The sequence below is a fragment of the Aspergillus brunneoviolaceus genome (assembly GCF_003184695.1).
Source record: "Aspergillus brunneoviolaceus CBS 621.78 unplaced genomic scaffold BO95scaffold_45, whole genome shotgun sequence".
Classification (NCBI taxonomy): Eukaryota; Fungi; Ascomycota; class Eurotiomycetes; order Eurotiales; family Aspergillaceae; genus Aspergillus; species Aspergillus brunneoviolaceus.
In genome coordinates this window covers 38,522-57,567 of record NW_020290775.1, presented here as the reverse complement: position 1 = coordinate 57,567, position 19,046 = coordinate 38,522, and the positions used below count along the sequence as shown (strand labels likewise).

Sequence of the window (19,046 nt, the reverse complement as noted above, 5' to 3'; positions counted from 1 at the left end):
AACTCGCATGTGGTATTTGAATCGAAAGGTCTTGCTCTCAACATCCCAAAATTAGAGATAAGCGCACATAGCTCCTGGAAACTCCCAAATGATAGAAGGCAAAACAGACGCCCATCCACAATACAGTCAAATCAAGCCCAAGTCGAGTCAAATCAGTGAAATCAATACCTAGCGCCATGCTAACCCACAAAGCCCCCTGGAAAGATGCGAACGACAGCACGAAGCGGACGGATAGCGAAGATCGGTCGTTGTAACGCGGTTTCTCCCATTCCTCGAATTCGGAAAGCAGATCTACCGGGGTTCGGAGTAATCATTCAATGCCACGCATACCGCCCCGCGATGATGACCACTATATTGTCGAATGATTTGTCCCGATGCCAGCTCCCACAGACGCGCATAGTGGTCACTAGATACGGTGACGAGGTACGCAGAGTCGGCGGAGAAGGCACAGTCCCAGACCCAACGTTGGTGGTTCGCAAGCGTAGTTTCGAGGAAGAGAGTGCCCGTGGCGGGGTCCATAGGAGGACCGTCTGGCTGGACGGGGAAAGTTTGCTGGGGCTCGTTGTTGACAATTGGCGGTGTACCGTCAAAAAGACTGAGAGGGTTGATTTCAATCTCTGATTTATTGCTGTTGGGGGACAAAGGGTCTTGGCTGTCGGGTGTCGATGTCGGAGATGATGATGATTCGGGTGCCGCAAGCGCCTGGGCTTTGGCTTTGGCGGCGGCCATCTTCGCGGGAGGGTAATCGAGGTCAAGATTCCATACTTTGGCGGTGTGATCTGCTGAGCATGTTGCTAGGTGTTTGACGTCCGGGGAGAGGAGGACGCGGGTAAGGTAGTCTTTGTGTGCTTGGAAGGTGCAAATGGGGACAATGCGGGTGAGCTCGGCATCTTGAATCATGCGCCAGATGTAGACGTTGCCCTGGATTCATAGTGATGAGTCTGCTGCCAATCTGAATCCGTATGTGTACGGGGGCTGAATGGGTACCTTCTTGTTTCCTGCGCAAAGGAGGGACCCGTCGCTAGCAACGCTCACACTATGCACGGCGACGTCGTCTTCGGGGATCAGCTGGTGGGTGCAGACACTCTCTCCCAGATCCCAGACACGAACGATACCGGCGCGATCTCCACTGATGAGTTCGCCTTGGTTGGGATGGATGACCACGTCGTTCACTGGGGCTTTGTGGGCGTAGTTGCGCTGCAAACTGCCGGTGCGCGTGTCCCACACTTTGACTGTGCCATCCTCGGAACTGGTGACCATCCACTTTCCCTCGCAATGAAACGCGACACCCGTGATGTTATTCGTGTGGCCATCGAAGGTCATGACCGGATTGGGATTGGTAGACTTGATGTCATACAGTTTGACATTGTTGTGTCCAGCGGCGGCCAGGAACCGCTTGTCTGGCGTGATGCAGAGACGGTTCACTTGTGAATCTGGATGCTGAATTGTGCGCGAACAGATTCCGGACAGTGCCTCCCAGAACCTGAAAGTGGTTAGCGACAGCGCTTACTTCAGATGCAGTGACCGTCATGTCCATACCGAATAGTGTGGTCGTAACCCGCTGATTGTCGCAAATTTGTGGATTATTGGTTAGTTGATTGTATGGAAGAAAGCATGTCTATCGAAAGATTGCAAGTCTTATCGCTTACCGGTGCAAAGAATGACGCTCATTTTCAAGACGCGCAAAGGGAGGAACAAAACTGAACGGTGGTGGAAAGAGTATGGAGGGACAAGGACTCGGGAGCTGGTGAACATGGAAGGTCAGTCAGCCATCCGAAGCCGCTCGGCTTCCTGCCGGATCTATGTTAAGGCTGCATCAAGGTCAGGACGGGCACGTGGGCGGTCAACTGAGCGGTGGTAAAGGCGGTAAGACAGGCAAGGGATCAAAAAAAGCGGCGTTGATCTTCTCCATTTCATCTATCCAAACGTCGACAGCTGCAACCCACGCAGTTTGTTTGCTTCAAAAGTGACTTAGGCGCCTGTCTGATATTTGGCAGGCTACGTGCCTAGTGTCAGTCTCTGGCTCAGCCTGATCAACAAGATCTGAACACTTCTCGTCGAGACTCCGAGTTTTCGCCCGGACTACTATGCGTCTTACGATCCCGTCAATGTTCGTATAGTGACTCGGCGCCTAAAGGAGGTACGGATTGCAGTCTTTATCTTTGTGACCAGACGCTTGAAAGGGACAAGTTTCTCATTTTCATTCTCAATAGCCACTGCGCGATCGATGGCGGGCATTCTTGGACTTTGAGTCCCGAGATCACCAGCACTTCCACGCTACCCTACCACCACAACAGCATCTCACGGCTGTCTTCTAGGCGCGCAGAACCTGGCCATCAGAGTTCTCGCTGCCTAGCTTTCCCCCTTATCAACGTTATTGAGAGCTCTCTTGAGCTGAGTGGAAGCATGGCTGAAGGTATTTCTACCTCGCTCCAGACCTGCCCTGCGGATTCTCAGAGGCTTCCTGCCCTCGAGGTTCTTCCGTCTCCCCCATGTATTTCTCATCTGCATGTGAATGATCCGGGGCTTACACCTTCCCCTGGGTCCCAACTGCAGCGCTTCCCCGATGCCGCCCGAAATGGAGAACACGGCCAGTCCGTTGAAGAAGCAAAATCCACCTCGGTCGACCAGCACATTGCGCCCACACCCACGGACCGACCCAAGAATACCACAACGGACTTGAGAGACGAAGGGACTGAACACGCAATAAGCGAGCAAAGTACATCGCGCCTGTCTGAAGACTCATCGGCAACGACTGCGCCCCAGCTGGACCTTCATGACTCGCCTACTGCGCCATCCACGGAGACAGCGGAGGACTTGTACGATCCTTTGTTCGACTCTGAGCTGATGTTTCATGAGCTTGACGCCGCGTTCGATTCACGCAAGCGAGCTGGCGCGGAAGCATTTGAGGAACCAGATCTCTGGCAGCAGGCCTCGAAAAGGCAGGCTCTTGAATCAATCCGGGATGAAATTACCATAACGCCAGACAAAACACCGTCACTGTCTTCTCTCGACTCGGCCTTGCAGCCTGATCGAACCGGAACTGGTCCTCACACGCCATCGGATCCTGACCAGCAGTCAACGCCTGCGGCCTTGTTCGAAGCTTTTGGTTCATTGTTTGAGGATTCACCCTTTGATGTTCCCATGGAGCTTTCCTATGATGGACTGCCTGACTTTGACTTTCATGAGCTAAGCCAGGAGCTGGCCAGAGTCAAGGCACCTCCTAATGTCAACATCGCCCCTGAGGATACGCTTTCAATCAGCGAGATCACAAAAGATCGGTTCTCTATCGACGACCAAGATCTGATTGACTGCACAAGCCGGGAGATTCTACAGCGGGTGCACGAAGAGCCACCTTACGTATCACCATATCCAACTTACGCCGGGCCTCTGGGCTACCTGCCGTCTGCTCCCAACATTCATGTCCAATATATTGAGGTCGCAGAGGATAAGGCCAACTTTCGCTTGACCTCATTGAGAAACCGGGTGCAGCAGCTTTCAGTGGAGCGACACAAGCTGAGGACTAAACTGGATCATATAACGGAAATGAGCACGATCGACAGGCGAACGGGAAAGACGCACTACGAATTGCTCCGCGAACAGAATGCTATGCTGCGACGGGTTTGCACTCAGCATCAGAACAGGGTGGAACGATACAAAAAAGAGGCGGATGAATGGAAGAGCAAGCTTCATGACCTTGGCACTGTCTATAACAATCTGCTATATGAGATCCAGGTACAGAAGCAGACGCCGGCGGTCGCGGGGATTCCTAATGGGTACAAACCTCCCCATAAGATCCAGCCTGCACCGAATCAGCAAGCCATTGCCCCAATACCCGGCGGTGTTACTGTGATTCCAGCTCGTTCTGCAAATCTCGACCCCGCAGCATCTCTCCATCGCCCCATCGCTCCCAGCCCGCCCAAACGCGAACCGGTGACGATCGACCTGACTGCTGACGATCCACCGGACACGGCCAGCCCAACCCTAGCGGAGAAGCAGCGTCAAGCAGAGATGCTCCAATCCCTTCGCAGCAAAAAGTACGCTTGGCTGACGGATGCTGACGCGGTCGACCGCCACAGTACTAGTCTCCGCTCACGGCAAGGCTTTTGCGGCAATGGCGGTGGGCCCCAGGCCCTGGAAACAATGGGGGAGGAAGCCGCCGAACGGATCCGCAACCTATCCGCCTCCGGGCTTGCGTCAGCCGGTCGCATCGAACCCTCCGATCACCGCGATGCTGATGATGATGATTTGGCTCGTATGATGGAGGAAGAGCTCGCACAGGGTTGTTGATGCAGACCCATATATCTGACGTAATTCCTTCTTCGACTTTTGTTCTCCATTTGCGAAAAATATGATACCCATACCTGAAGAGATCAGATATCGTCACTTCTTCCTGCAAGATATCCATGTCGTTTTAGTTATCCTCTCGGGAGTTTTATGTTCCCCGCTTACCAAAGCACTTCCTTGACTTTCACAACCACCTGCACCCAAATACCCTGTATGCCCGTTGCATAGCTGCATTGTCGGTGTTATGTTCAGTTGTCCGAGTAGTAGTTGTCATCGCTTCCATAGTATCTAATGAGTATCCAGATACACAAGCTTACTATTCGCGGGGAAAGTGCCGCGCATGCATAGCCCGAGCTTCCAACTTTTGTTGTTTTATCCCAATTTCCCTTCCCTTTCCGCCTGTGTCGCCAGAAGATGAAGTCATCAGTGAGCGACACAGCTTCGAAAACCAAGATTTTCTGCACATGATCAATCTACAAGGAGAAACTCAAAGGGAAATGATAATTTCATGCAAGCAAAAAATCCTTAGCAAATGTACTTCATAAGTCGTCAAGATCGTCAATTGAAAGTTTTTCCCCCTCCCTCTTGCATTTCAAATGTAGTGGAAAAGAAGTAATTAGGGGGGAAAAAGTTCGGTCTAGAATCACACAAGTCCTTTTCTTCGTCCCAGCTTTTCCCAATTGCCTAGATCTATGGTATGTGTTGAATCGGATCAGTTTGAGGGTTGATAAGAGGTATGTATGGGGATTGGGGTGATGGGGCTTGGAAATCCCGTTGCTAGGGGTATATGTGGTGGTGGGAATAGGTGGGAGCATGTATAGGTGATGCAAGATGTCGGATTGTGTAGGTGGCTTGGTTTTGTGATGAACAAGGTATTGGTGCACTCGCTTTGGTTACCCTCAGTCCTAGAGAGTCCCACTGAGAAGACGGAATAAACACTAAAAAAAAAATCAGATCCTCAACCCCTCTCGCTTCTCCACGTTCGATGCTTCGGACGAAGAAGCCGACGCCGGGGCCGCATCCGGGTGGTGTTTCTCCCGATCCGCCCGCTTCAACTGCTTCCTCGCCTTGCGGCCGCCACAGCACGAGGCGCAGCAGGACCCCAGCTGCAGGATGAAGGCGAGGAGATTGAACCCGGAGGCGATCCACATGAACGCCAGCATGCGGGTGCCGAGGGAGGCGCCGATGTTGAGGTCGTAGTCGGACGAGGTGAAGACGTTGCGGAAGATGATGAACATGACCGTCGCGACCACCGAGGCGACGATGGTGAAGAGCGCCGTCACGAAGGTGAGGATGAGGAAGGGGAAGGCGCGCAGGAAGACGAAAGTGCGGCGGCGGTGCTGCGGGTGGGCTTGGTTGACGGTCGGGTCGGCGGAGATGGTCTGCGGGGGCCGCGACGAGACGGCCAGGGGCGAGAGGAAGATCAGGATGAAGGTGAGGACGGTCGCCGTCAGGAAGAGGCCGAACATCCAGTGCGAGGCAATCCGCGCGATCTTGAGGGCGGAGGTGATATCGGAGGGAAGGGCAACTGGTGGTTGTTATTCCGAGTTAGATTGAGCTGCTGGTAATATACCTAGGGGAGGAAACGTACTGGTTGCGCCGGAGAGAAGCTCATTGAGGATGATCTCGACGGGGTTGAACCAGTAGAGAGTCTTGGGCTTCGAGCAGTTCGTAATCCCCTCGTCGAGGTAGCCCTCGCAGAAATTCCAGAGGCCGACTTGGTAGAAGTCGTGCAACCCGATGGTCCGGGCGATGGTGTTGATCAGGACGGCATTGGGGACGGAGAGTGGGATGATATTGGCCAGGTCGATCTTGAGGAAATAGGTCTCGCGGATGACGGGTTGGTCGGCGACATTGCCAATTACCACCAGAAGCAAAAAGATCCAGGCAATCAGGTAGCACAGCGAGCGGAGGATGCGATGCCAGAGTACCTTGGACCGTGTCCTACCGGCTTGCGGTCGTTGGGTGGACTTGTTGAATGAAGGAAGCTTTGCCATGGAAATCGGCGCAACTGTCGAGTTCGGATCAGGGCGGATGAGTTGGAGGGAAGCCCCGAGGAGTTCAGGGGGAGATCAGATAGCAAGCTGCGCAAATCAAAGAGGAGGCTGATGGTCTGAACGAGTGGTTGCGTGGATGCAGAATCGGAAAATGCAGGCTAGAGAAAAACTGCTGCAGAGGCACAGGAAAGTGCGTGGGTGTATATACTATCTATACACCCAAGGTCCCAGAAACTCAACCGACCACAGTGGATGATGACGTTACACCTCCAGGAACCACGTGCTAGGAGAAATGACCCTCTGCTAAACCTAAAGACCCTGACAGTTTGGGTGGAAAGTGAGAATTCCAATGGTAAGGACTATAGGGGGAAAGGGGGGAAAGAGGGAGAAGATGAAGAGAGTGGTAGAGACTGATGAGGTGGACTGAGGTGGACTGAGGTGGAAAGGGGATACAACAGGAGAAAGATCGGACAAAAGTAAAATTATCAGGTCGAAAAATGAGAGACACAATGGAGACTGTAATGGGGGTGTAACAGCTCCGCCTGGCGGTTTAGTCGCACGTAATGACGGCTGCGGCGCCCAAGAAGGAAAGGATAAGATCTAGACCCTCAAGGACGGTTCAGCAAAAGTGGCTGGTGAGATTTGGATAAGAGGAGGTGAGGTTCAGAGGTGGTAAATGGTTGCGATGAGCATGGGCGCGCCACTCGAAGGCGGGGGGGGGTGAGGGCTTGATGGCCCAATTGAAACTAGATGATGATCGTGGACGATGATTTTTTTTCTCAGTAGAATAGAATCAATTGACTGCAATGAACAATCTCGATAGGGCCTGGAGGAAGACTGGCGATGGCCTGCCTATCAGGGATGAATAAGTGATGAATTGATCTGCCTAGAACAGTTTCGGGAGCTCGATTGGGTGGATTAGACGCCTGCGACGTCACTTGCGGCAGTAGCGTGGCCCCACTTGGCTGCCGCCAAGAAAGCTATGCGGGGCGCTTACCAGAGCCGATCCTCCGATCGTCTTGCATGAATCTTGTCTATTCAGTGCTGACGAAGTACGGAGTAATTATGGTACTTGAGTAATTGCTCCAGAGTAAAAGTATTTATCTCAGAGAACAGAACAACAGAGATGGTAAACCATTGGCGACTTTGGTCTCGATAAATAGAGATAGCGAACCAATGCCCAGCAAGCCCAATCAAGATGTTGTGTTCCATCCTGTAATCTAAATGGAACCCGTGCGATACAATTAGTTGATTATCAGTTTAATTTTAGCTCTGCATCGCACATCGCTGTTGGCATCGCCTTCTTTTTTCCGAATACGATACAATGTGTCCTCACTTGAACAGTGCATGCCATTCAACTCTAAAATCTAACCCCACCACATGGTTAACTACCCTATCCTATTGGCTGAGTGTCAACCACGTCGGCATTTTCGCCAAGCTGTTTGAGCTTCGCTTAGATTTGCAGATCTTGATATGCAGCCCACACACTCAGGAGTTGATATGGGGTTGGCATGGGATCCCCATCACGGACAATAAACCTCATTCTTGACTAGCTATAAAAGACCAAGCTCAACTGTGTAGTTTAAAAGAAAGCCCCGTGTTGATAGGGTCTAGACCAGAGTTCAGTATTTGAGATGCTCATACTTACATAGTACCAGAGAAAAAGGGCCCAAAGTAAAAAAAAAAGGTTCAGCGTGGCGCATTGAAGTTTTAGGTTAAGCAAGCAAATGTCGTCATTGGTTGAAATGGGGGCAAGGTTGCAGCCTAATCAAGTAATGAGTACCATTGCAGGGGTTGTCTTTAGGGTCACGGTTAACTTACTGGTGGTTACTGACTGTATCAACATTTCCCTGAAAATACATACTTACACTTTTCTCCCCTCCCTTTTACCTTTAACCCTTTTTCATCATTGGGGGATATTATTGTTATTATTCTTTTCTTCCCATCAGGCACATTACCCTCTCGCCTGATCTCTCGTGCAACTCGACATTCTTCTTTCATTCTTTACACTTTCATTTTTTATACACACCCCTTCATATATAATCATATAAAGTTAGATACCAGCTAACTTATTCATTGAGACGGCAATTCGTTCAGTAGCAGCGCTGCGTCCCTCGCCTCCGACTTCCGCTCTTCCGCCCACTCCGGCATCATGCGGTTGATCGCTCATCTGCTCCCCCTTCTGCTGGCCGGCATCCTACCCTCCTATGCCAAAGATGAGGCCACAACGATCACTTCAGCAGGGGATGGGGCCCTCGTCCTGACTGGATCGATCACCACCTCCATTAGCGAAGCGACTCTCCCGACAGGTGACTATCTCTCATACACCTCGACGATCACGCTCTCCAACGACCACACGACCGGAACTAGCACCAGGGTTGGGGTTAGCACCATCACCGATGCCAGCTCCTCGGGCAATGCAACGGCCACGACGACAAGTTCGCGCTCGAGCACTAGCTCGAACTCTGTGACGCTGCTGGTGGGTGGTGGCCACCATACCATGAATGGCACAGCCAACGCGACAAGCACCTCCACCACCTCCGCAACATCGACCCCGGTCGTCAACACGCAGCCCTGCAATGGCTACTCCGACTTCTGCTCGCGCAAGTACTCCAACATTACCATGGTCGCCGCGCACAACAGCCCGTTTGTCAAACCGGGCAACGCGGCGGCCAACCAGGCCTACAAGGTGACGGATCAGCTGAATGATGGCATCCGCATGCGTAAGTCAATGACCCGGAGAGTTGCGCAACATGGATTAACAGGCGTTACCCTCCGCAACAGTGCAATTCCAGACACACTTGATCAACGGGACCCTTTATCTCTGCCACACGAGTTGCGAGATGCTCAACGTTGGCACGCTGGAGGACTACCTGACCACCGTGACCACCTGGATCAAGACGCACCCATACGACGTGGTTACGATCCTGATCGGCAACTACGACTACGTGGACCCGGGCAACTTCACGGCCCCCGTGCAGAACTCGGGGCTGATGGACTATGTGTGGACGCCGCCGAAGATCCCCATGGCGTTGGACGATTGGCCGACGCTGTCGAACATGATCCTGTCCGGGAAACGCGCGGTCGTCTTCATGGACTACCAGGCCAACCAGACCGCCTACCCGTGGCTCATGGATGAGTTCTCGCAGATGTGGGAGACCCCGTTCTCGCCCACCGACGCCGCGTTCCCCTGCACGGAGCAGCGCCCGCCGGACCTGTCGGTTCAGGACGCCAAGAACCGGATGTACATGGCCAACCACAACCTGAACCTGGATGTGAGCATCGGCAGTATCAGTCTGCTGATCCCCAACACGGCCATGCTGAACCAGACCAATGCGGTGTCGGGCTACGCGAGTTTGGGCCGGATGGCCGAGAACTGCACCGGTGAGTTTTTTTTGGGGGGGGGAATCCAGCCCGCGAAGAGCGTATACTGATGTGTGCATGATAACAGATACATGGGGCCGGCCACCGAATTTCCTGCTAGTCGACTACTACAACTACGGCAACTTCAACGGGTCCGTGTTCGCGGTGGCTGCCGAGATGAATAACGTCACATACAGCGGCACATGCTGTGGAACGGCCTCAGCGGCCCCGATAGTGCTGCCGGGGCCCAGCATGCTAGGGACGTTGTTCGTGGTGGTGGGGGTGTCATTGGTGGGATGGATGTTTTAGCTTTTGAGTATATATACCTTATATAAGTTTTTGTTTTTTCTGATGGATCACGAGAAATGAGCGTTGTATGATGACTAGTGGAGATATATAGTGCAACCGAATCAATAATTTTTGCTTCTTTTTGCATATTTATAGTTCAATAGTAAATGCGCCCACATCTGCCTGCATACAAGTAGAGGAGGCCGACTTGAGGATGTATGGTCAGGTAACTACGGAATACTTCCTATGCTGCGGTGATGGCCAATTATTGCATTTGATATAGAGTGTCTAATCGAGGAAAGCGCTTTCGCTGCCACTTGGCATCGAGGTGCATGGTCTATACTTGAATTAGTCGTTAGTTCTTCTCTAAAGTTAACCACATACTGCTATTTTCCTCATGCCTTTCGTAGACTGGCATTCGACCAACTTATGTCATATTTCTCCCCCGCATAGAGTACTTCGTTCCCACTGTCCTTCCCCGCTTTCGTGTCGCGATGTCCTCCCCATTTCTTGATCCTCGAGGCGATCAAATCCCGCAAGAGCAGGTCCTTGGAAGCGGAAGCTCGGCCGTTGTTCTGCTTCAAGAAGGCGCTGCCGTCAAAATCCCGTTACGGTATCTGTGGAGCTCCGACTCCGACGTGAAAGTGAACCTTTCCAGCCTCCGACGCGAGCAAAGTATCTATCGTCGCTTGCAAAGCGATCCGGATGACCGCTCTAGCGGCATCGTCGGGTGTCTTGGGTGTTCAGCGGAGTCCACCCAACTGGCTTACATGGCTAATGGCAACCTTCGGGCTTGTCTCGAAACGCGCCGGCCGCCGCCGTCGCAGGAGCTTCAGCTCACCTGGTTTCGGGCCATGGCACGCACCCTTTGCTACATCCACGAAAAACGGGTGCTTGTTGCGGACATCGCCACTCGCAATTTTCTCCTGGACACCGATCTGGCGGTTAAAATCTGCGATTTCTCCGAGGCGTCGCTCCTGCCACTGGAGTCCGATATGGAGACCGCCGATGACAATGGATACACCACCCAAATCGATGTCGGCCTCCTGGGGACGGTCCTGTACGAAGTCATGACCGGCACGAAGTGTGAGATCGACCTTCTCAAGCACAACACCTCCACCGACGGCAGAGCGTATTGGCCGGAGAGGAAGTCTCTGCCGAGCACGGAGGGCCTTTGGCTCGACTGGATCGTTGAGGGCTGCTGGGACGGTGAATTCCGCAGCGCGCACAGCCTCCGGCGAGCATTGGATTCGGTCGATCTACGGCAGCGTCCCTCTTCGGTTGATCAACCGTGTACCACGACTCCCTTCCGTCTTTCTACGAGTGTGAGTAGTATCACGGAGTATGCGAGAGATCGGCCGATCACGACTGTCAATCGGGTCTTGAGCTTGACAATGTTCACTCTTACGATCGGCAGGAGAGTGTTTACGGTGTCATGAGGTTGTCCCTTGGCTTTAACAAATACTCTGGCATCGCAAATTGACATAGATCGCCACACAAGCCATGGACTTTCCGCCGTCACATCACCAACAATCACTCCGTAGGTATATGGAGTACCATACCTGAGTACATACATAGTAGGAACGGTAAGGAGCCGGGAGATAAAAACACTATACCAAAACAGGACTAGCACGCACCTGACCCGAGCATCTCCCCTCTCTCTCTCTCTCCGCCTTAACAATAAACCAAGCACCATCAATCACCAGTTATCTAACCTGTCAAATTATCTCCGCCCACCCACACCCATCCTCACATCAATTGACCCCTCCAACCACCAGGGCCACCCCTCACACCCTCTCTCTCCACCTTCTCTTTTCTATCTCCCCCCCCCCCCCCCCCCCCCCCCCCCCCCCCGCCCCACACCCTCCCCCCCCCCCCCCCCCCCCCCCCCCCCCCCCCCCCCCCCCCCCCCCCCCCCCCCCCCCCCCCCGCCCGCCGAACAAAATGGTCGACATCCTCCCCCTAAGCAGCTACCCCTCGTACATCGACCTCCTCCCCTCCATCCAAACCTGCAACATCACCAACCTCCCCGAGAACTACTTCCTAAAGTACTACCTGTACCACGCGCTGACCTGGCCGCAACTGTCCTTCGTGGCGGTGGTGCGGCCCAAGAACGGCTACAGCAAGCATGGCGGCAGCGACAGCTACCCCAAGGTCGTCGGCTACGTGCTGGCCAAGATGGAGGAGGAGCCCACGGACGGGGTCGCGCACGGCCACATCACCTCGCTGAGCGTGATGCGCACGCACCGCCGGCTGGGGATTGCGGAGCGGTTGATGCGGATGAGTCGTACGTTTCCCAGCCCTTCCCCTCTCCCCCATTCATCATCCTAGCGGTGTGGGTTTCGGACGAAAGAAGAGAAATGAGTTGAAGGACGGGGAATGAAAATGGCTTAATGCTGACTGGATATTGTTTGTATGTGGGCAGAAAGAGCAATGGCCGAGTCCCACCGCGCGCAATACGTCTCGCTGCACGTGCGCGTCTCCAACACCGCCGCCCTGCGCCTCTACCGCGACACCCTGGGCTTCCAGGTCGAGTCCGTCGAGAGCAAGTACTACGCCGATGGCGAGGACGCCTACGCCATGCGCATGGATCTGTCGGATATGTGGGTCGACTGGGCCAAGATCGAGCGCGAGGACCGCGAGCGCGCCGCCAAGGAGGAGAAGGACGGCGATGAGGGCGAGCCCGTCGGCGAGCTGGGCAAGGCCGACGACGGCGACAAGAAGGATCAGGAGAAGATGGTGCGTGTCAAGGTCGGCCGCGGCCTGGGGGTCGGCGATCTGGTCGAGAAGAATGAGGCGGCGCAGGCGAGTAACTAGTGCTGCCATCTCCTTGGAATCTACCCAAAAAAAAGCGTTTAGAGAGTCAAAGGTTGGAAGGTTACAACTCCAAAACGGTTACCGTTGCGGCCAAAATGCTTGTATGTACAGTACAACACAACTCCACATAAGAATGCCTCCGACTTTCAACCCAATACACAAGTAGACAAGACAGACCGACGACACCTTGCTATGCATATCCCATCCCGCTTGCTAATTCGACACGACGCTAACCTGACTACGTTATGCTGAGGCCCTCGTTTTATGCTCACCCTATCTGCGTCCCAACGGACCTCGTTTCCCTTCACCTGCATTCTTTGCATCGGCTGACTTCCCAGTCCCCTTGTCCGACGAAGCGGACTTCTTATCACTACTCTCAGACTTCTCTTTCGGTATCACCTTGTCGTCTTTCTTCTCTATATCGCGCGATGACTCCGTACTCGGTGCACGAACTGGGCTGATCTCACTGGCTTCCGTCTCGGCCGCAGACTGTACCGGAGACGAAAGCGATGCAGTCGACTGGACCGTCGACGGGGCCTCGAGGCTATTCTCCAACTCGAGAGTCTGAAGGCGCTGCTCCAACGCCGCATCCGAAGCAGTCTCGGACGTCTGTCGCGCTCGTTGCTCCTGGCGGCGACGGTTGCGCTTCAACCGTCGATTCTCCCGCTGTTCCTCACGGGCCCGCCGTACGACATCCCGGAAGGCCTTGCGCGTCGCCCGCGTTTCCTCCTTCACGGCGCGCTTCTCGGCCTGTTTCCGCTGCTGCTGTTGTGGCGATTCCCACCGGCCCCAGCCGTGGCGCCAGTGGCTTCGGCCCGAAACGCGGTTTTGCCGTCGTGATTCTTGCAAAAGATCGAGTTGGCGGCGGAGGCCCACGGCTTGCTCATACAGAGCTCGGTCATGGTAGTCATCCAGTGACAACAGCTGTGCGCGGACGGTAGCCAGATCGGACGCGCTGAGTTCGGAAGTGGTTGAAAACGTATCTATCGATGAGAAAGAGGTATCCGAAGCTTCTGAGCTCACGGATGCCCGCCGCGTGCGATCCGGCGGTGTTGAGACCGGTTGTTGGTTTGTGATGATGCCCGTTGTAGTCTCCGTCGGGGCAGCGGTGGGTTGGGTATAGGGTGCGTTGTAGTATCCGATCTTCGGGGGCTCGCTCGCACCCCACTCGTTCTGCGGGCGACCGCTGAACCCAGTGAACGCGTCGCCCATTTTCCGTCCTGAGAGGCCAGCTTGCTCCTCCAACCAGCGGCTATGAGCTATAGCTTGTTCTTCGACTTGTCGACCGTAGTGCTGGGCTTGTGCGCTAATGTGATCACCATATTGCGCAGCTTGTTCAGTAATGCGTTCACCGTATCTCTGGGCCTGGGAAGCCAGCGATGCTATCCACCCGAGAGGGCCGCCTTTTGATTGGCCCTGAATTTGACCGGTATAACCATATGGGGGCGCATTCCAACCCCACGTATTTGGTAGTGGATACTGTCCCGGTGGAGGCGGAGGCGGAGCGGCGTAAGGATACACAGGAGGTTGGACTGGAGGGATACCAGGAGGGTTGTAAAAAGTAGGAGGACCATATGGGGCAGCATAGGGTCCAGGCACTGGAGGAGGCGGGTAGGGCTGGAAACCATAGGGTCCGGGACTAGGTGTAGCGTTTGGTGGAGCGGCGGCAACCTGACCTGGGGTTGTTGGTGGCGCATTCGGTTCCTGCTGACGAGTTCGGCCGGCATTCGAGGCAGCCTGTCCGGTGCGGCTTGTTGCAGCCGGATAACATTTAGGGCACAGAGACGATCGTGGCGTCCGTTGAGGATCCATCACGTAATTATACATCACACGGGCTGACCGTGGTTCGAAGAAGTATTGATTCCATTCCATGATCACCGCGGAAATGCGCCGCTTGCGATCCGCGTCGCTCTCCTGAGGTCGATCCTTGCGATCGCGCTGGATTTCGGCTCTGAGTTGACGGGGTAGTTCGGAAGACGACGACGCAAGTCCGAGATGTGGGGGGAAAAGACACCGTAGGAACATGTCCCAGTCCTGCTGGGTGATGTCCTCCGTCCGCGTATTCCAGCACCGCGGACGACGGGGAAAGTCTTTAGACTGACTCCGTGGATAGATAGTGACGCAATGTTCTGCGATCGGCCGCTCGGGATTCTGCGTTGCAGCGACTCTCTCGGCGAAGTAAGCCGCTGCAGAGGTAAAATGGGCGGGCAGCGAGGCGGAGGCCGCTGTACTCTCACTCCCAGCGAGACTCGTCGCAGGGCTGGCGGGTGGGTCATACGATGCTGCATCACCCCCCCGCAGGCGGAGCAAAGTGCGATTAACTTCTGCAGATGCGGCAGCGTTTCTATTGCTGGCTTGGGCGATCATTGGATCGACCGCGGAGTATGGCGGAGGAGGAGGAACCTCCTCGGAATCCATGGCGACGGCGTGGAGCGATTAAATGCTAGAGGACAAAGCGGGGGAGCAGTCATCAAAAGTGGTAGATCAACCTTCAGGCTCATCAATCGTCATCCATTGCGCTCAATATGACATGGAATACCACCGGCCCAGACGGACGCAGGGACAACGGAGGCGCTGGAAGGCAGCAGGATTGTTAACTAGTACATCATCGGCGAACGCCGTCAGTTGTGGTTCGAGTTATACACAGGCTCTGGGGAAGATCAAGACAAGTGGCAGGCAACTCACATGTAATGATAAGAAGAACCAAAGACGCGCCTGAGGGTATATGAAGGAAAAGCTGATAATAATAAATGCCGGAAATCCTGGGATGGAGGGGGAGGAAGTTCGGAGAGGAGGGAGGGAGGGAGGGAGGGAGAAGAAGGAGGCTGAGTGGGAATCATCCATCGGGCGGCGGGCGGAGGATCGGCGAATGCACTGAGAAGTGCCGAATCACGGGGCGGCTTCCCCGCTGACTGACTTCCGCCCTATTAAGTCGATCACTATAGTGGTTTCATGTTGAGTATATCTACAGGCTATGTCTTATGCCTGTCCGTATAGTTATAGTACAGGACATAAAGTTTTTGTCGGGAATACCATCTCTGATATATCTAGTATTATATTCCAATCCTGATCTAATAAGGTATCGAGATATCCGCAGCACTATTTGTTGCGACCAGACAGCCATATGTTTACTCCGTCCTGCTCCCAACGCCATGCCTATGTGCAATAGAAAAAAAAATCTTGAAATCTCAATCCCATGCATCACCCCATCCGTCATCCTCATCCTCATCTTTGGGTTTGGTATCGATCTTCTTAGCAGGTGCAGCCGTCCTCGATTGAGCCACACTGCCACGACTCGATGTACGTGAAACAGTCGCAGAGCTAGTTTTGTTCAAGCCCTTAGGCAACGGCTTCTTGACCTTCGACTGTGCCGCAAGCCAGCCTGCAAAGTCCGGCTCCCCGCCATCATCGTATGGTACTGCGGCTGCCTTGGGCGCTGGAGCCGGTACGGAAGGGGTGCTGCTTGCGGCTACTTCGAACGGATCCTCTTCCTTAAGCGCACTCCCCTCGTCCTCATCGTCTACCGCGCCCCAAGCGTCGTACACATCCTCAGGTTCTTCCTCCTTGGCCACCATTGGTGGCTGCTCAGACACGGATCGGTTTAGGGAATGACCCGCGGGGCGCGCTGTATCCTTAGGGACAAGTGGCGATGACCGAGTCGGACGAGGCACTGACGCAGAGCGCACAGGCTCTGGCTCGGCAGGCTTGGCAACATTTGCGGTGGGCTCAATTTCGCCATTGGCCGCCGTAAGCTTATTTGTGAAAGACGAAATGGCCCATCCCGCCCACGATTTGTCGTTGCTTGTTCCGATGCGAGCGGTGTCTTTGGCGGGTTCGGGACTGGTTGTGGATGGAAGCACCGTGTCGGCCATGGTGCTGCTAAACTTTCGGATACGCTGAAGGTAAAGGTCCAGGGTCTTATTTGCCTGGTCTCGCACCATCCTAATGTTATTGCATTAGCCCCAGCCCTATGCATGTTTTAATGAGAATAGCGCATACTTCTCTTTATCCAGTAAAGAAGGGCAAATGGCGGGCAGCACTTTGCCCGCACAATCCTCTTCCGAGAAGAATTCCATCGTTGCGCCTAACGCGAGTAAACCAGCACTGCGCGCGTGTACAAACGGGTCTCGAAGGGATCTTGAGAAAGCTGCGATGAGAACTTTGGATCGTGACTACCCACTGTCAGCAAAGGAAATCAGCAGAGCTCCGAATCGCACTTACACCCTGTCCAAGATTCTTTGCTATTTTGCCCAAGCAGATAGTTGTATTGGTACGAATTCCGGGCTGTTCATCATTCGCAGTCCGCGCCAGATATTTCAATAAGTCACCATTGATAGTGCGGTCGTTGAGTTTGTTGATAATTGGCAAGACTGCCTTGACTGTCTGCTCGCGGACCACGGGTGCCGCATCCGTGAAGCCGGAGGTCTAGTATGGTAGTGTTAGCAGGGACAAGCAAGCAAAGCGGCGATTGACCTACAATCTGAGGAAAGATCTTATCATTGACAACCCTTTGGGGTAAATTATCAATCATCATCGGTAGATGGTCCAGCAGACAGACCCGCAGAGCCCGATCAGGGTTGCCAAATAGTCGAACAATCACTGGGGTAAGCTTCGCGTTGAACTCCTCCGATGACAGCTTAGAACCGATCTTTAGAACCGCACTGAGCACTTTCGGGCCGCCTCCGCCGAATTCGACGGACTTCAGAAGTTCCGGAAGCACCTTCATCTTGAAGAACTCCTCAGGGAAGTCCTCCGACAGGGAATCGAGCTCACTATACCACTTAGCATTAGTTCGATTCTTTAGATTTGGAGCAGAGACATACTTCACGAATTCTTCCCGCTCAACATCGCTTTTCAGGCCCAGACTTTCTATATCGTCGCATAAGCGGATGAGCGGTGTCTGGAAAAACCCGCCGCTCTTCTTTCCCTGCTCGACAAAATGAGCGGGACTCAGCCGCAGCTTAGGGCTGGCTGTGCATAGCCGTTTATAGCTCTGGTGCATACTAGGTGGTATGTTGGTCGTCTTGCCCACCTGGTCACCACCTGTGAAGCTGCCATTGAAGACTTCATAGATTAGTATTCCCAATCCGAATGAGTCAATGGCTGTGAGCGGGTGGCGCTTGATGATATCCCAGCCCCCCTTAACGACTTCCGGAGGTGTGTATCGAGCCGCGTCCGGTAGAAAACTGGCATATGTCTGTTCAAGAGGTCAGCACTCCTCTATGTCCAACACTTTGGCAGAGTGTCTTACGTATATAACGGCGTCCTCCTCATTCATTGAACTTAAAATGTCAAACCCTCCCAGCTTCCATTCGCCACTTTCACTCGTGAACACCGACGAGGCTCTGACGGCACCATGGACGGACGACGCATCGGCGTTGATGAACTTCAGAGTGGACTGAGACCAGTGTTAATTATTGTGGCAGTCGTCATCTATATTCAGGACAGCAAGCACATACTGCGACGGCGTACAGCCCCCATTTGGCCGTCTCCTCGCTCAGGCTTCTCCGCTTCACGTGCCAGGACAGAGGTACAACACGCTCGGTAACGATGTAAAGATTGGCGTCCGTCTGCAATCAATTAGAGTCGTTGCCCTCAGCAGGAAGTGCCATGTGCAAAGCCGCGCATTACCTCAATCGTGTCCAGGACCTTGATCACGCCGGGATGTCTTAATGTTCGTGACTTTCGCACTGCATTTTTGGCGAGCGGTAACCGAGACTTGTTTGCGGCGATATCGAATGTAAACACACTACACGGTGACCCGTCGTCCTATTTGTGGCAGCACGTTTCGCATTAGCTCTCAGTGTCAATGCGACCCCACGAGAAAGTACATGAAGCTTCATACCCGTTTCGTAGCATTATGAAGAGCCCAAATGGAGTCAGCAATATCAACTCTGTCTCCGAGGGAGTAAGGAAAGGAGCTGCCTTTGGCGATGGCAGATGCGACAGCAGATTTGAGGAAATCCATCGTCGCAAATGGGGAGTGTGGGTGATAGGGGATTGGCCGCTAGCTGGTCTCAAGCAGCACCGGTCGCAACAGTTGTTCGAATATCGGGTAGAATGTAGGAAGCGTGTAGCAGACAACAAGCGCAGTTTAAAGTATGTTCCAAAGGCGAGCAATGTTTGCGGCCCCCAAATTGACAATGAGGTGTTGGTATAGGCGGAGGAGGAGAGGGGGAGATGACACTCAATCAATAATAATCATACATAAGATGATCCGCGGGACTCGGCCAAGTTGAAGGCGGAGCTTGAACTGCCCCGCCCCGAATCAGGCTTAGCGCCCGGAGGCCCAGT

General features: G+C 53.8%; 8 protein-coding genes across 8 annotated transcripts; 4 read left to right on the top strand and 4 right to left on the bottom strand.

Annotated features, from left to right (window-relative positions):
* Positions 1 to 2: 2 nt before the first annotated feature.
* On the bottom strand, positions 3 to 1,749 carry BO95DRAFT_444171 (WD40 repeat domain-containing protein). The gene is made up of 4 exons (XM_025586824.1): positions 1,650 to 1,749; positions 1,540 to 1,561; positions 988 to 1,483; positions 3 to 921 (listed from the first exon to the last, which is right to left on the bottom strand). Exons 1-4 carry the CDS (start codon positions 1,669 to 1,671, stop codon positions 292 to 294), a joined length of 1,170 nt encoding a protein of 389 aa, XP_025440841.1. The 5' UTR covers positions 1,672 to 1,749; the 3' UTR covers positions 3 to 291.
* A 645-nt stretch (positions 1,750 to 2,394) lies between these two features.
* BO95DRAFT_366373 (uncharacterized protein) lies at positions 2,395 to 4,290 on the top strand (the record flags this gene model as incomplete). Its single annotated transcript, XM_025582743.1, has 2 exons — positions 2,395 to 3,841; positions 3,887 to 4,290. Coding segments are annotated over 2 exons (1,851 nt in total), but the record flags the coding sequence as incomplete, so codon positions are not given.
* A 947-nt stretch (positions 4,291 to 5,237) lies between these two features.
* BO95DRAFT_433119 (SUR7/PalI family protein) lies at positions 5,238 to 6,284 on the bottom strand (the record flags this gene model as incomplete). Its single annotated transcript, XM_025585083.1, has 2 exons — positions 5,238 to 5,815; positions 5,879 to 6,284. The coding sequence occupies 2 exons, from the start codon at positions 6,282 to 6,284 to the stop codon at positions 5,238 to 5,240; spliced, it is 984 nt and encodes a 327-aa protein (XP_025440839.1).
* A 1,890-nt stretch (positions 6,285 to 8,174) lies between these two features.
* BO95DRAFT_444167 (PI-PLC domain-containing protein) lies at positions 8,175 to 10,057 on the top strand. The gene is made up of 3 exons (XM_025586823.1): positions 8,175 to 9,007; positions 9,069 to 9,668; positions 9,736 to 10,057. The coding sequence occupies exons 1-3, from the start codon at positions 8,437 to 8,439 to the stop codon at positions 9,954 to 9,956; spliced, it is 1,392 nt and encodes a 463-aa protein (XP_025440838.1). The 5' UTR covers positions 8,175 to 8,436; the 3' UTR covers positions 9,957 to 10,057.
* Positions 10,058 to 10,348: 291 nt separating this feature from the next.
* BO95DRAFT_515565 (kinase-like protein) lies at positions 10,349 to 11,562 on the top strand. Its single transcript, XM_025591763.1, has one exon. The coding sequence runs from the start codon at positions 10,430 to 10,432 to the stop codon at positions 11,372 to 11,374; it is 945 nt and encodes a 314-aa protein (XP_025440837.1). The 5' UTR covers positions 10,349 to 10,429; the 3' UTR covers positions 11,375 to 11,562.
* A 317-nt stretch (positions 11,563 to 11,879) lies between these two features.
* Positions 11,880 to 12,752, top strand: BO95DRAFT_366396 (peptide alpha-N-acetyltransferase complex A subunit ARD1; the record flags this gene model as incomplete). The annotated part of the gene is made up of 2 exons (XM_025582746.1): positions 11,880 to 12,222; positions 12,361 to 12,752. The coding sequence occupies 2 exons, from the start codon at positions 11,880 to 11,882 to the stop codon at positions 12,750 to 12,752; spliced, it is 735 nt and encodes a 244-aa protein (XP_025440836.1).
* Positions 12,753 to 12,826: 74 nt separating this feature from the next.
* On the bottom strand, positions 12,827 to 15,541 carry BO95DRAFT_444164 (uncharacterized protein). The gene has a single exon (XM_025586822.1). The coding sequence runs from the start codon at positions 15,168 to 15,170 to the stop codon at positions 13,026 to 13,028; it is 2,145 nt and encodes a 714-aa protein (XP_025440835.1). The 5' UTR covers positions 15,171 to 15,541; the 3' UTR covers positions 12,827 to 13,025.
* Positions 15,542 to 15,792: 251 nt separating this feature from the next.
* Positions 15,793 to 18,921, bottom strand: BO95DRAFT_416480 (COPI-interacting protein CEX1). The gene is made up of 9 exons (XM_025584389.1): positions 18,598 to 18,921; positions 18,384 to 18,521; positions 18,212 to 18,322; positions 18,004 to 18,150; positions 17,576 to 17,949; positions 17,230 to 17,524; positions 16,974 to 17,177; positions 16,752 to 16,924; positions 15,793 to 16,694 (listed from the first exon to the last, which is right to left on the bottom strand). The coding sequence occupies exons 1-9, from the start codon at positions 18,718 to 18,720 to the stop codon at positions 15,941 to 15,943; spliced, it is 2,319 nt and encodes a 772-aa protein (XP_025440834.1). The 5' UTR covers positions 18,721 to 18,921; the 3' UTR covers positions 15,793 to 15,940.
* Between the last annotated feature and the right edge of the window lie 125 nt (positions 18,922 to 19,046).

What these genes read in the sequence shown, in the direction of transcription:
- BO95DRAFT_444171 (XM_025586824.1), bottom strand. Translation starts at nt 1,671, where the DNA reads ATGAGCGTCATTCTTTGCACCG. An exon ending in GGTTACGACCACACTATTCG is followed by an intron (nt 1,484 to 1,539) that starts GTATGGACATGA and finishes AACCACTTTCAG; the next exon opens with GTTCTGGGAGGCACTGTCCG. An exon ending in TTTGCGCAGGAAACAAGAAG is followed by an intron (nt 922 to 987) that starts GTACCCATTCAG and finishes CTATGAATCCAG; the next exon opens with GGCAACGTCTACATCTGGCG.
- BO95DRAFT_444167 (XM_025586823.1), top strand. Translation starts at nt 8,437, where the DNA reads ATGCGGTTGATCGCTCATCTGCTCCCCCTTCTGCTGGCCGGCATCCTA. An exon ending in GAATGATGGCATCCGCATGC is followed by an intron (nt 9,008 to 9,068) that starts GTAAGTCAATGA and finishes CCTCCGCAACAG; the next exon opens with TGCAATTCCAGACACACTTG. An exon ending in GATGGCCGAGAACTGCACCG is followed by an intron (nt 9,669 to 9,735) that starts GTGAGTTTTTTT and finishes GCATGATAACAG; the next exon opens with ATACATGGGGCCGGCCACCG.
- BO95DRAFT_515565 (XM_025591763.1), top strand. Translation starts at nt 10,430, where the DNA reads ATGTCCTCCCCATTTCTTGATCCTCGAGGCGATCAAATCCCGCAAGAG.
- BO95DRAFT_444164 (XM_025586822.1), bottom strand. Translation starts at nt 15,170, where the DNA reads ATGGATTCCGAGGAGGTTCCTCCTCCTCCGCCATACTCCGCGGTCGAT.
- BO95DRAFT_416480 (XM_025584389.1), bottom strand. Translation starts at nt 18,720, where the DNA reads ATGGATTTCCTCAAATCTGCTGTCGCATCTGCCATCGCCAAAGGCAGC. An exon ending in AGGAGGACGCCGTTATATAC is followed by an intron (nt 17,950 to 18,003) that starts GTAAGACACTCT and finishes CCTCTTGAACAG; the next exon opens with ACATATGCCAGTTTTCTACC. An exon ending in TCTTTACTGGATAAAGAGAA is followed by an intron (nt 16,695 to 16,751) that starts GTATGCGCTATT and finishes CAATAACATTAG; the next exon opens with GATGGTGCGAGACCAGGCAA.